The sequence below is a fragment of the Hippocampus comes genome, unplaced genomic scaffold, assembly GCF_001891065.2.
Source record: "Hippocampus comes isolate QL1 unplaced genomic scaffold, H_comes_QL1_v1.1 scaffold151, whole genome shotgun sequence".
NCBI classification, from domain to species: domain Eukaryota; kingdom Metazoa; phylum Chordata; class Actinopteri; order Syngnathiformes; family Syngnathidae; genus Hippocampus; species Hippocampus comes.
In genome coordinates, this window is record NW_017805591.1 from 843,371 (window position 1) to 856,392 (window position 13,022).

General features: G+C 42.1%; 3 protein-coding genes across 3 annotated transcripts; 2 read left to right on the top strand and 1 right to left on the bottom strand.

Annotated features, from left to right (window-relative positions):
• Positions 1–159: 159 nt before the first annotated feature.
• On the top strand, positions 160–2,451 carry mrpl47 (mitochondrial ribosomal protein L47). The gene is made up of 7 exons (XM_019880340.1): positions 160–323; positions 613–761; positions 852–912; positions 998–1,094; positions 1,192–1,322; positions 1,932–2,027; positions 2,122–2,451. The coding sequence occupies exons 1-7, from the start codon at positions 190–192 to the stop codon at positions 2,231–2,233; spliced, it is 780 nt and encodes a 259-aa protein (XP_019735899.1). The 5' UTR covers positions 160–189; the 3' UTR covers positions 2,234–2,451.
• A 287-nt stretch (positions 2,452–2,738) lies between these two features.
• Positions 2,739–8,557, bottom strand: actl6a (actin-like 6A). Its single transcript, XM_019880339.1, has 14 exons — positions 8,420–8,557; positions 7,248–7,324; positions 6,446–6,620; positions 5,526–5,626; positions 5,341–5,438; positions 4,851–4,945; positions 4,216–4,322; positions 3,974–4,063; positions 3,829–3,890; positions 3,630–3,744; positions 3,428–3,508; positions 3,216–3,311; positions 3,041–3,127; positions 2,739–2,971 (listed from the first exon to the last, which is right to left on the bottom strand). Exons 1-14 carry the CDS (start codon positions 8,442–8,444, stop codon positions 2,891–2,893), a joined length of 1,290 nt encoding a protein of 429 aa, XP_019735898.1. The 5' UTR covers positions 8,445–8,557; the 3' UTR covers positions 2,739–2,890.
• Positions 8,558–8,622: 65 nt separating this feature from the next.
• aldh7a1 (aldehyde dehydrogenase 7 family, member A1) lies at positions 8,623–11,665 on the top strand. Its single transcript, XM_019880338.1, has 2 exons — positions 8,623–8,707; positions 9,725–11,665. Exon 2 carries the CDS (start codon positions 9,730–9,732, stop codon positions 11,350–11,352), a length of 1,623 nt encoding a protein of 540 aa, XP_019735897.1. The 5' UTR covers positions 8,623–8,707; positions 9,725–9,729; the 3' UTR covers positions 11,353–11,665.
• The last annotated feature ends 1,357 nt before the right edge of the window (positions 11,666–13,022 follow it).

The window sequence follows — 13,022 nt, forward strand, 5'->3', positions numbered from 1 at the left end:
AAGGGCAAACACTTTTAACAGATTTTAATCCATTTTTAAATGTTGACTGTATTTTCAAATTGTTTTTGAAAGTATAATTAGAGTTTTACCGTATTCACCGTCATGTACCCAAAACTACAATATGTAATAAAATATTATCGTATGGAAATGCATGCTGGGTAATCTGAGGATGACGGATGTGTTGTAAAAATGGCGACGTCCTCTTCAGCAGGACGCGTCTTGAGTCTTTGCAAACAGCTGCAGAATGCTTGTCGAATATCCTCGCAGATAAATATTCAACGATATCCCGCTAGTTTGCCAAATCTCAATCCTTATTTTTGCAGGTAAGAATCGGTTGTATACAGTATTTACGAATTTGGGCTAGTTCATCATTAGCTTCGTGTAACCCAAGATTGTTTCTTCTCTGACCCCAAGACCTATGGCACGTTGAAATTAGTAGTTATCAACTCGGTTAAACTTATAGATTAAACCTTCTGCTCATTTTTCATTGTGGGAGTGTAGCATTATTGACATTTCTCGAGGAAACTGGTTACACCAGCAATCGATACCCAATCATGTGTCCTGAGTACATATGAGAGAAGGGAGACTAAACATGTTTTCACCCCCACCTAGGGACAAGTTGCCACTTGTTGCCCAGTGCTGGTCCAGTCGCTGCATCTCTCTAGTTCAGTGTCACGCCTTTCACACAAGTGTTCACAGAAGGGGACTGGATGAGTTCTTTGACCTCCCAGAGAATTGGGGAGAGAGCAAGGTGAAATCAGGTAAAACAGACAACCAACGCATTCAGATGGTGAACCGTTTGTATTTATCATAATTGTTCTTACTCAATTTTGGGGGTTATTGTATCACAGGTGCACCTTGGACTGCCAAACAACTGAGAACAAAGAGCAACGAGGACTTGCACAAACTCTGGTAACATTATATTGTTCACATTTTATCTAAATGTGCATTTTTTTGGGAGGGAGGCGCAGTGTTTAAAGCTTCTCTCTTTTGTCAGGTATGTGCTGTTGAAAGAAAGGAACATGCTTCTCACACTGGAGCAGGAAGCAAAAAGGCAAAGGGTTCAGATGCCGAGTCCAGAGAGACTACGGAAGGTTGGTATCACGCTTGGATTACTTCAAGGCAGATTGGTCAATGCCCCAGGCTGTCTTTTTTTTATTAATGAAAAAAAAATGCTTTTCTTTCTCCTAGGTTGAGCGGTCAATGATCAGGTTAGAAACGGTGGTGACTGAAAGAGAGACTTCACTGCGTCTGCTCCAAACAGGCCAGGAGAAGGGCAGACCAGGGGCCTGGAGGAGGAACGTGTTTGGATTTACCTATTGGTGAGAGCTTGTGCACAAACACATTCAAAGTATGACCAAAGATTTCCAGAAAAATGTACATAATCACATTCACATATTCATTTTATCAAGTCGATGCTGGTGAAAATGGTATGTACAGTAATATTTGCGGTTTATCATATGCCTATTGGTAGATTTTTTTTCCCCAGACATCTACTGTTAAGTCACCTTTTAACCAAAAAAACACAACAAAAAAACCCCAGACTTGGCCCGTACTCTTTCGGAGTATATGCTGACTCAGTTTATAGATCATCTCAACGCTTATGAATAACATAACATTGGTCTTTTCCTTAGCACATCTTCCCTGTGCTACACAATTGGGGCGTGACGAGTCAATTTATGCTCAGTCCAACTTACACATTTGTGACAACCTGAAAGAGTGGGCTAATTTGTCTTTCTATCTCTCAACCAGTAAATATATGTTTGTTACCAGTAAAAATATGTTTGTTATTTGTCATTGAAAAAAACGTGCATTACAGTCTTATCTTTTGGCATTTACAGGCAATTATAAACATTTTTGTGTGGGCATCACTAAACTGTGTTCTGAACTGTGTGGGCATCACTAAAAAAATCTGTGTTCTGGGTATCTAGGTATCGATTCAAAGAATATGCCATTCCTTGGTATATGAATAAAAAATACAAGAGAAAGAAGTTTTACACGCCCAAGTTTGTTGAACCGCACATCAGGTAGGATATGGTACACAGACAACATTCATGATGTCTTATAAAACTGTACATTGTACATTAAATGTCCCGTGTCTTTGTGCTACCCGCCTTGCAGGTTACGCATTGAGAAGTTCTTAAGGGAGAAGTACAGGAAAGCAAACATGGAAAAGCAAAAGCTGGCCAAACTTCAAGCAAGGTTCCCCAATATGAAGGTTCCGGCTTCGTAAAAATCTTCATTTATTCTTGTCCAATACAAGTCACTGTCACGTGCTTCATTGAAAATTGAGTGAAAATGAAGACACAACTCATGTGATCATGCACGATAAACTATTACCTTAGAATGCGCATTTGACTTCTTTTCATGCAGTTTTATGATCATTTCACAATAAGATGGAGCCATTGAACAGTAAACAATTAAATAGTTTTATTACTTCAAATGAGGCAATGAGGCCTTTGTCAATGATGATTTCTTTGTACACAGAGGTTTATGCACCAGACAGTCACTTCAATTCCAAGTTTAGACAAAACTCTCACTTATTATTCAAAGTGAACTTTCTCACACAAACACACGCACAAATATGTATGCACTGTGGGAGCCAAGTTTGCTGTTGGGTATGGTAGACTGCTAAAAATGAAGTGGGGAAAAAAAGTAGAAAAATAAGATTTTGATTTAGTTACTGTGAGTTTTCTGTCAACCACTTGTCATCCAAAGATAAAGCACCAGACTGAACATTATGGCAAAGAAATTTAATCTCACTTCAACAAAATATTAGACAAAATTGTGAGTGTGTATGTTGCTACAACACATCCACAAACACGGTGTGTGGACAAACTGCTTAAAAAAAATAATACAAAATGAAATTTATTTGTTGGTTTTCAGTAAATCAAGGGCACTTTCTGTCCACGCACTGCTTTCCTCCCTCCTCATACTCTTGTTTGGAGATCCACATTTGCTGAAAGGTTCCCTGGAAGAGAAGGAAATCATGTATGTGTCTACTCAGATAACATGTCAACAGCACTTCCCGTGTTCTTACAAGTGATGCTAGAATGGAGCCTCCGATCCACGCGCTAAACCTGCGCTCGACTGTGGTGTTGTTGGCGATAAGCTTCAGTCGCATGCTCTGTAAAATCAAAAACAAACATGTTGTCCATGTATTATTTTTGACTTTTTTTTGCCATGGCAATATAATACAGTTGTTGAGCACACACCGGCGGCGTTTTCTGGGACAATTCTCTGTTGAGGCGGTCAGTGAAGCCCTGAATCAGCGTGTTTCCTCCAGTCACCACAACGCTGCCGTACAGACCCTGACACACAAGACAAAGATCTGCCTAAGATGGTGATTTCTAACTTCAAACATTATCTGAAGCTTTCATAGCACCAATAAAACATGATCACGCTGAGGGCATGACTGCTTACTCACCGGCCGAATGTCAATGTCGCACATTCCCACGCTGGTTGTCACTACGTGGCCAACTCCTAACATCGTGTTTCCAGACAAGCCCTGACAGTGGATCATGAGACATTGTGACTACTTCCAAACACAGCACAAAAATTTTAAAGCATTGTGTGTGATGTTTACTGATGTACATGGTCCATGTCCTATAAAATTAGGTCAAGCCTACCTTGGCGTTAGAGGGGTCAAAAAGGCCCTCTGGTATTTTCAACCTCTCCGCCCCAAAGTCACAGTTGTAGCCATTGGGCAGCTCATAGTGCACTGTGGGCATCTGGGCAGCAACCCTGAAGGAAGAGGATTGTATTCATTGTTGTTTGAATCGACTTGAGTGCTTTTTAGCATGAAAAAGAAGGATTCTGCGTTCTTACTGTTCGTCATATGGCGAATCAGACACCTGCAGCACAGACGCCTGGAAGTCTTGGATGACACACTGTAATGCCAAAGCGGAAACATCTTGTATGAATACAAATTGTAGTATCAAGTGGGCTGCCAAGGCTTGCAGCTACTACTGACATTGCACATGTAGTTGTGCCACGAGCGGGTGACTTGAGGTAGTTTCTCCTTTTTCTTCCAGCTGGCCGGCGATCCCTCCCGCACTGGATCCTGGCATGAAAAATAGTGACGTAAATTCCTACTTAAGATTGTGCAATACACTTCAAGTGATCCCCCCCCGCCCCCAAAAAAAGCAAGTTATTAAAATATTAAAAATACTTCTAAAGCATCATACTCAATATGAATGATCAAAGGTGTTTTACCTTTGATGAAATCATATAGGGTGGAATTATTTCAACATTCAACTCTTGGAAGAGTTCTCGACACTGCATGCTCATGAAGTCTCCAGCCAGGGGCGACTTGACGATGCCTGTGCCAGAAAACAAATAACATTTGCAGTCACTTACACAAAACACACATACAGCAGAACTTCCAAAGACAAACGGCCCAAAAAAATTATACAAATAGGGCTTATCCCAAAACCTTCTGGAAAAATGAGCCCCAGAAGTACATTCTTGAAATGTGGGATGAAGTGGGAATAAAACCCACACAAGCCCAGCTCAACATGCAAACTGCATCAATTACATCCATTCAATTCATTTTACCAACCAAATGCTAATGTAGGCCTACAGTTACTTAAATAGTTTTCAGGTATACAAATGAAACCACGACAAAGCTCGGGAACCATTCCAAGCATCAATCCACATGAGTCTCATTGTGGTGGAAGGACAGTTCCAGTTGGTGACGGTAACGCAGCATTAAGACAATAAACCCCACAGACGAACAAGGAAGGACAGCACATTAGGTATGGTCATGGTTTGCATTCACATTTCCTATGTTTGCAGGTTAAACTTTATCAAATAAGATGAGTAAATAAAAAGGAACAATTATGAGTTACCTTGCTGCAAGACGTAGCCGTCATGCACCGGTATGGCTGTGGTGTGTGTCGCCCCACTGTCCAGGACCAAGCCTGTAGACCGCCCGTTGGCAAAGCTTCTCCAAGTAAAGGAATCGTACCAATAAATGTATGACACGCATACGGACATTATGGAGCATCCATTTTCTATAGCACTTGGAGCCTATCCCAGCCGGCTTTGGGCAAGACTCCATCCTGGCCCCCTGGTCGTCTGCAAATCACAGGGTTCACATAGACAAACGACCATTCACACCTGAGGACAATTTAGAATCTTCAATGAACATAACATACATGTTTTTGTAATATGGGGGGGGGGGGGGGTCCGAGTACCTAGACAATTCCCACACAAGCACAAGGACAACATGCAACCTTCACACACGCAGACGTGATAATCCCTTGTCCACAGTGCTGCATGCATTATGGAGTACTCTAGTATTATTTTTAAAACATTTTAAAAAGGCGCAAAGGATACGCAGACAGCACGGCTGATTTGCAAAGAAAGAAGGCTGGTATGTTGTAGTGCTCAAACATCAGTTCGGTCAGTTTCTCTCGTTTTGCCCGTGTGTTCCACTGTAGATACAAAACAAATCATTTGACAAGAGTCAAAAAAGATTCCATATGCACTCAAAATTCCAGCTTGCAGAGAGAGTAACTCACTGATGCTTCAGACATAAGGACTGGATGCAGGCTTGGTTCTGATTTGAAGTGCATCCTGTATGTGTGATCCAAAATGGCTTGGAAACTGTCCCAGTCTTCAACTATGACGGAGGCATGAGGAAAAAAAAAAGCAAGATGAATGTACTACATAAAGAACATGGGTCAGGGATTCATATTTTATGTGGCTCACTTTTAAAAGCCTGCCACAATATTTGATAGAATTCTGCTCAAATCTAGTCGTAAAAATGGCCAAATTCCAGGGTGATTGTGGAATATGATGGGGTGATTCTAATAACAAATAATCAAATTCAAATCGACATTGCTGTTTTCTGAGTTTGGTCATGTGATGTGAGCTGTGAATGGCCGTTACCTCAGCCCTGCAAACTATGATGTCACTTTCAGACAACAGCAAGTGGCAAAATGGCCGCCCCCTGAGATGGCTAAAAACAGGTGAATTTTGCTGCTTTATTCATAGTCCACAAATTCAATATTATTCAGAATCAGAAGATGGTTGTTTCATCATCACCGCCATCACTGGGTCAGTTTCATCAAAATAGAGCAATGGTGAGTTTTTATAGATAGTAATTTCAGCTACGTGCACCGATGTTCCAGGCCAGCTCTCTAAGGCTGTGTCACATTGACACTCTGCTGCAATTAAGATTGGTGTCACAATGGCCTAGAAATAGTTTCATTTCCATGGGTCCTCATCCTGATGAACATCATCAGCTGGGCCAGCGTACTTTACATTTGTGGCCTCTATAATTGAATTTATTGGTGTAGCATAGCTGGATTTATGTCAGGCGATAAAGCCACATTTCCACAAAGTTAACTGGTGCAATTTCGGATAATAAACCCTGAACTTGGAAAGTCAGCTTCCACCGTACTTTGGGAAGGGAAAAAGGTGAGACACAAATACTCACTCATGCCGTTCTTGAGGGGAGACATAACCTCCATGCTCTCCCTCGGGACCCTCAGCTGGTTGGTGTCGATGTAATAAGTGGTGCCACTCTGCTTGCCTTTGTCGCCATCCGTCTCCATGGGAGTGGTGCCATCCTCTCGGTCAAGGGTCACACCGATCACCGTGGGGAAGTCGGCCTTTTGGGGAGGGGGGTGGGGCATACACTCCTTTAGCTTTCAAGATTTCAGTTTATTGACAGCAAAACTAGCTCATTTCACCTTGCCTGTAAAAGGTAGATTATATTGTCACTGTTTCTCAGGTAACTGTTCTTTATTAACAGCACTGACATGTAAAAAAAAAAAAAAAAAAAGCCAGAAATTTCTTCAGCTGGCCTTATTTTTGTGCTGTCCATTTTGTTTTGTATATTCTTTTCTTCAACTGTTTTTATTAACGTTTTTTAAGTGACTGATGGTCACACCAACTCATGTTGTTCCAAAGTTTGAGAGTTATGAATAACATGAGATTTCCGAGGCGCATTATACCATTTGTCATTTGTGACAATTAAGAAATATTACATTTTTAATAAAAAAATGTTGTTATTTATTGAAAGTTAAAACAGAGATTAGTTCTTTTCTTGATTAATATTCACATATATGAAAAACAAGCAAGTTTTCCATAACGATCTGAACTCGATTTACATATGATGTCGGTCTCCTGGGTGACAGACCTCATTTCATCAACATACCCCGGAGAGATGATGAAGACGCAAAGAGGGGGGCGGGGGGAATAGACGTTGAATCAGGTTATTTGAGAGGTCCTCTTACCTTGGGACAGTCTTCTCCTGCATAGCCAGCTCTCACTGTGTATGAACCAATGTCGAACACCAGAGCTCCGACCTCATCTGGAGAAAATACAAGACAATACTGTAATTTCCTTTCAGAATCTATAATTTCTTTTGCCTACTGTGCTGAAATGTACTGACAATCACTGCAAATTTGTCAAAATGTATGCACAAAAATCCATCTTTTTTTTTCTATAACAAATGAGTATGCGCTTGAGATCATCCCATCTGACTTCAGGCAAAAGTCAGACTACATCTTGGACTGGTCACCAGTCAATCTCAGGGTAGAGAGAGACAAACAATTAGTTACACTCACACATACAGCATCCCTGAGTGAAAACTCAAGCCACTGTTACACATGTTTCCTCGATGAAACTCAATCAAGCATATTGTCATTTATGGACGCTGTGTGTCAAACTCATTACTACAATCACAAACTGCTGGTTCATTAATTCACCAATTTATGTCAAGCTTACAAGACTATAAAGACCGACATCATAATTTAACATTATTAGACAGGACAAGCAGCATCTAAAATTACCACATATAAAGAATGATATGAAATACAAACATACACTATTTACCACATTTTTTTCCGTTGTCTCAAATGATGCCAATATGCTCCTATTATTATTCTAAACTGCTACTCACAAGAGTCCAAGCAAAGCAGCATGGAACTATTAGAGCGCAAGGCAATTTTCACAAAAGGTGTTATGAGGGCGTTATAATGGAATACCGGTACGATTTTGATCACGCTGATTGAACGTTGCATTATAGTAATAATATATACCAGCAAAGCATTATTGTTCGATAACACGTGGTCCATTTACTTTAGAAACTACTTGCACTGTTTTAGAAATGATTCTGTTTCGTCCTGCCCACTTTCATTCATTTCGTTGCGCTAAGACGGAATAATTCAAGAACATCTTAACTACGTGGAACTGCTCCAAAAACGTGAGCTTTGCGTAAATTAAGTAAGTGTAAACACTTCTGTTCAATGTGGTGCATATGGTGAGGTGTAATAAATAATAGTATATTCCAGCCATACAGCTAACCGGTAGCATGGCTAGCGCAGTTAGCCAGCTATGCACAAGGCTATAAAGGGGGACAACACGGGAAAGCGATTCTTTTCTGTGACCGCTAAATGCCACTCACCGCCCCCGTACACTCCGCCGCTCATGTTGGAAATGTTCACAGCAGAGCGTTTATGCGATAATGTGTCCTATTAATGCACAATCACAAAAGGTAGACTGCTAATCACAACAAAGGACTGGAGCTGTGGTAGTTAGCATAGATCCGTAACGAAGCGAGCGCCACTTGTGCGTCACAGCGGTCGTCCAATCAGAAAACAGCGCAACGGGGGCGGGCGCGGTGACGAACATATCAAGAGACGACACTGCGACTTGCTCTACAGTGAACGTGGCCCTTCGTGCACACAGGAAAGTAAGTGAAAAGCTGCAAGTTATTTCTTAAAAGGAAAAAAAAGTTTGACATTGATGGGTCAATGAAACGAGTTGCTGCGTCATAGCTGCACGACGGTGGCATTCTGTGACCACTGAATTCAAACCCTCGAGCCACAGTCGATTCGACAGCGTATCACTGACCTCAGGGCAACCATGACACTTGTAGAAAGTGGTCTGCAACAAAACAGTGCGCACTACAGCATTTGGAGTTTGAATGTCGTCGAATGTATTCAAGTTTGGGTACAATTAGACTAAACGAGCTCGAGATTTCCACTTATGCACACAATTTGGGCGTAATTGTGTGCATACCGCGAGGCAAAGTTTTCAAGTGTCATATTAAATAGAAAAGATAATGAGGATATTTGTTGGACATCTAAAATATTATGTATTTAATATTAACGCAAGAAAGAGAAAACCGTGAGATGCTAAACTAAAATGTATTGCGCTAATGCGCTATTCTATTTTTGTAGCGTGTTTAATGTCGTTTGCGACTGACATTTGATGACAAATTCTCATTAATTGGGCACCCACTCGCCACAATATCACGATGACCTGTACAAGTGAATGTGATCCATGACAAGAGCTGTTTGTTTATATTACAAACATTATGATGTTTTTTTTTCCTCGCAAAAATTCAGGAAGAGGTGGTACTATGCTGATCATTCCAGAAGGGGAACTTAGCGGCTGTTTTCTTATTCTTCGCTGGGTTTAGGAGCAAATTTCTGGTTTGGGTACCTAAAATGCAGCAATTGCAGTTCATAATGTCACTAAAGTAGTAAAACACTCAGATAACAACAGGTTTCATGATGTTAGATGTTGTAGCGCCACCAGCGGTTGGAAATGAAGCAGAAAAACGTGGCCCTAAGTTTTGTATGCAATGCAAGTTGTACATCACTGAAAATAACAATCACATTTTCATTTAAGTGTGCAATTTGCTCAAATGTTGTGGTTGGTTACAAATTATAAGTGTGAATAACTATTTTTTGTGTGTTTGTAGGACTCATGCAGCGTTGGCTCAACTTGACCATTGCCCGACACAGCAGGCTCCTCTTGAAGAATAAATTCCCATCTCTTCACCAGTCAGCAGCCATGTCAAGTCTTCTCATTAGTCAACCTAAATATGCTTGGCTGAAGGAGCTGGGTCTCTCTGAGGACAACCCCGGTGTTTACAATGGCAACTGGGGCGGCAGCGGGGAGGTTATCACTTCATACTGCCCCGCCAACAATGAGCCGATTGCCAGAGTAACCCAAGCTACGATGGTGGAGTATGAAGAGACTGTCCAGAAGACAAAGGAAGCTTGGAAAATGTGGGCTGATATTCCTGCTCCAAAAAGAGGGGAGATTGTGCGGCAGATTGGAGATGGACTGAGAAAGAAAATCAAAGCACTCGGGAGCTTGGTGTCTTTAGAGATGGGAAAGATCTATGTTGAAGGGGTGGGAGAAGTTCAGGAATATGTTGATGTGTGTGATTACGCTGTCGGTCTGTCAAGAATGATTGGTGGGCCCGTCTTGCCTTCAGAAAGACCAGGCCATGCCCTGATCGAACAGTGGAACCCAGTTGGTCTAGTTGGTGTCATCACTGCTTTCAACTTTCCTGTGGCCGTCTATGGCTGGAACAACGCCCTCGCTCTTACGTGTGGCAATGTTTGCCTTTGGAAAGGAGCACCGACCACACCTCTTACAAGTGTAGCTGTTACAAAGATTGTAGCTGATGTGCTTGAGCAGAACAATCTGCCGGGTGCTATCTGCTCCATGACCTGTGGAGGTGCTGATATTGGTACGGCCATGGCCAAAGACGAGCGGGTGGATCTCTTGTCTTTTACTGGCAGCACTAATGTTGGCAAGATGGTGGGCATGATGGTCCAAGAACGGTTCGGCCGCAAGCTGCTGGAACTCGGCGGGAACAACGCCATCATCGTGTTTGAGGATGCCGATCTTAATCTGGTGGTGCCCTCTGCGGTGTTCGCATCTGTTGGAACCGCTGGCCAGCGCTGCACGACCACAAGAAGGTTAATGCTGCATGAGAGCGTCCACGATGCAGTGATTGAGAGGGTCGCCAAGGCCTATAAGCAGGTCCGCATTGGAGATCCCTGGGATCCCAGCACTCTGTATGGGCCTCTGCACACCAAACAAGCGGTGGAGCAGTATCTGTCCGCAATTGAGAAGGCCAAGCAGCAAGGCGGCACTGTTGTCTGTGGAGGAAAAGTAATGGACCGTCCTGGAAACTATGTGGAGCCCACCATCATCACCGGGCTGGCTCATGACTCTGCGATCGTCCACACAGAAACCTTTGTCCCCATTCTCTACGTCCTCAAGTTCAAAACCGAAGAGGAGGCATTTGCATGGAACAACGAGGTGAAGCAGGGCCTGTCCAGCAGCATCTTTACCAAAGATCTCGGGCGGATTTTCCGCTGGCTCGGACCTAAAGGGTCCGACTGTGGCATAGTGAATGTCAATATTCCAACAAGCGGTGCTGAAATCGGAGGGGCCTTCGGTGGGGAGAAGCACACAGGAGGAGGCAGAGAGTCTGGAAGTGACTCCTGGAAGCAGTACATGAGGCGCTCAACCTGCACCATCAACTACAGCAAGGATCTTCCTCTTGCACAGGGAATCAAATTTGAGTGAGACTTGGTGCTGTTTGTTGTTTGTTTAGGCACTGAGCAGCACTTAATATGATGACGTCATCCCTTGTCGTTGCTTCCTTGAATTAGAAAAGGTCATTTTGATAAAGATTAACTAATAATCATAGATTATGAAGGTCTATGGTTTGAGTGATAGGCACAGGGATAGAACCAGAGATTTCAAGTTCCTTTACACTTTGCAACCCTGCAATGTTGAGGTTGATTTGCAATTTTGTACAAGCTCTTGCAAGTTGTGCTATGTGAGTCAATCAAATACTTCTCTTAAAATAAAAAAATTAAACTTTTGTTCTGGCAGATACAATGGAATGGACAATGTTATTCATCAATTTCTGTTACATATTAAAGTAGACAACAGTGCATGGGCATCATCACTGTAGTTATTGCCCTTGCACTCCTTAAATGTTGACCTGATCATTTTCAGTCAGTTTTAATGTGTTAATGTAGTTAAGTAACCTTTGGTAAACAATATGTCGGCTGAAATTAAAATCTTAAATCAACATTTCATTGTGTATTCTTAACGTCACAATATCCTAAAAAGCAAGTGGGCGGTCAACACACATGGACACCTGTTGCATGATTTATTATAAAATATCACAAATGAAGTGACTGAATGTGGCTAGCAGGCTGACATATTTTATGAATATTAATGATGCACATGGTAGAGAAATGACAGAGAAACTCGGGGAGAAACAAAGTCAACATGTTTTGCAAAAACAAAAATCTCGAAATGCCCTGAAGGACAAAGATTATGTTTACGCGTGTATTTCACAACGGAGTCATTTATGGGGTGGGGTGGGGGGGACTTTTTAGCCAACACAGCGCCATCTGCTGTATTTTTGCTGCTTTGCCATCTGTCCAATACCCTCGTGCAATATCGCCACTTTTCTAACTTGTAACAGGAAAAAAATCCATCCATCTATTTTCTGATCCGCTTTATCCTCACAAGGGTCGCGGGGCGTGCTTTAGCCTATCCCAGCTGTCTTTGGGCAATAGGTGGAGGACACTCTGAACCGGTTGGCAGTCAATCGCAGGGCACACATGAACAACCATCCGCGCTCACACTCACACCTAGGGAGTGTTCAGTCACCCTGCCATGCATGTTTTTGGAATGTAGGAGGAAACCGGAGTAACCGGAGAAAACAGGAAAAATTATCCAATGAATTGTTCAATGTATGTATTCAACAGAAGTGGTTAATTCAAGAATCCATCAAAAGTTATACAGTAATCAATGTCAGGCAATAATGCAACTTCAGTTACCAAGTTAGATTGCGGAAGAAGGCGTTGAGTTGCACAAATGAGTCACATTATTCAGCACATCGGCATCTTCTGGATCTAGTGCTGCACAACCAGGAACATAAAGGAACTGTTTAGACATTTAATCACAAATAACGTTAACGGTACAAATGTATTCAAGTGTTGCATAAATGTAGTCTGACTCAAATGAAAGAACTGAAACCCCCGATAGCGAAAACATTTCCAACTCTGCCTTCATGCAAAAGCACCACACATAAAGGCATCTACATTGAGATTCCTATCACCTAATGTCACGAATTTAAGGCCAGAATACAATTTAGAACTTTCCCTCCCAACATTGTAGTGCCTGTTGAAATGAAGGCCAACTTCTTCATTAATAACTCTGGGGAGTACTCATTT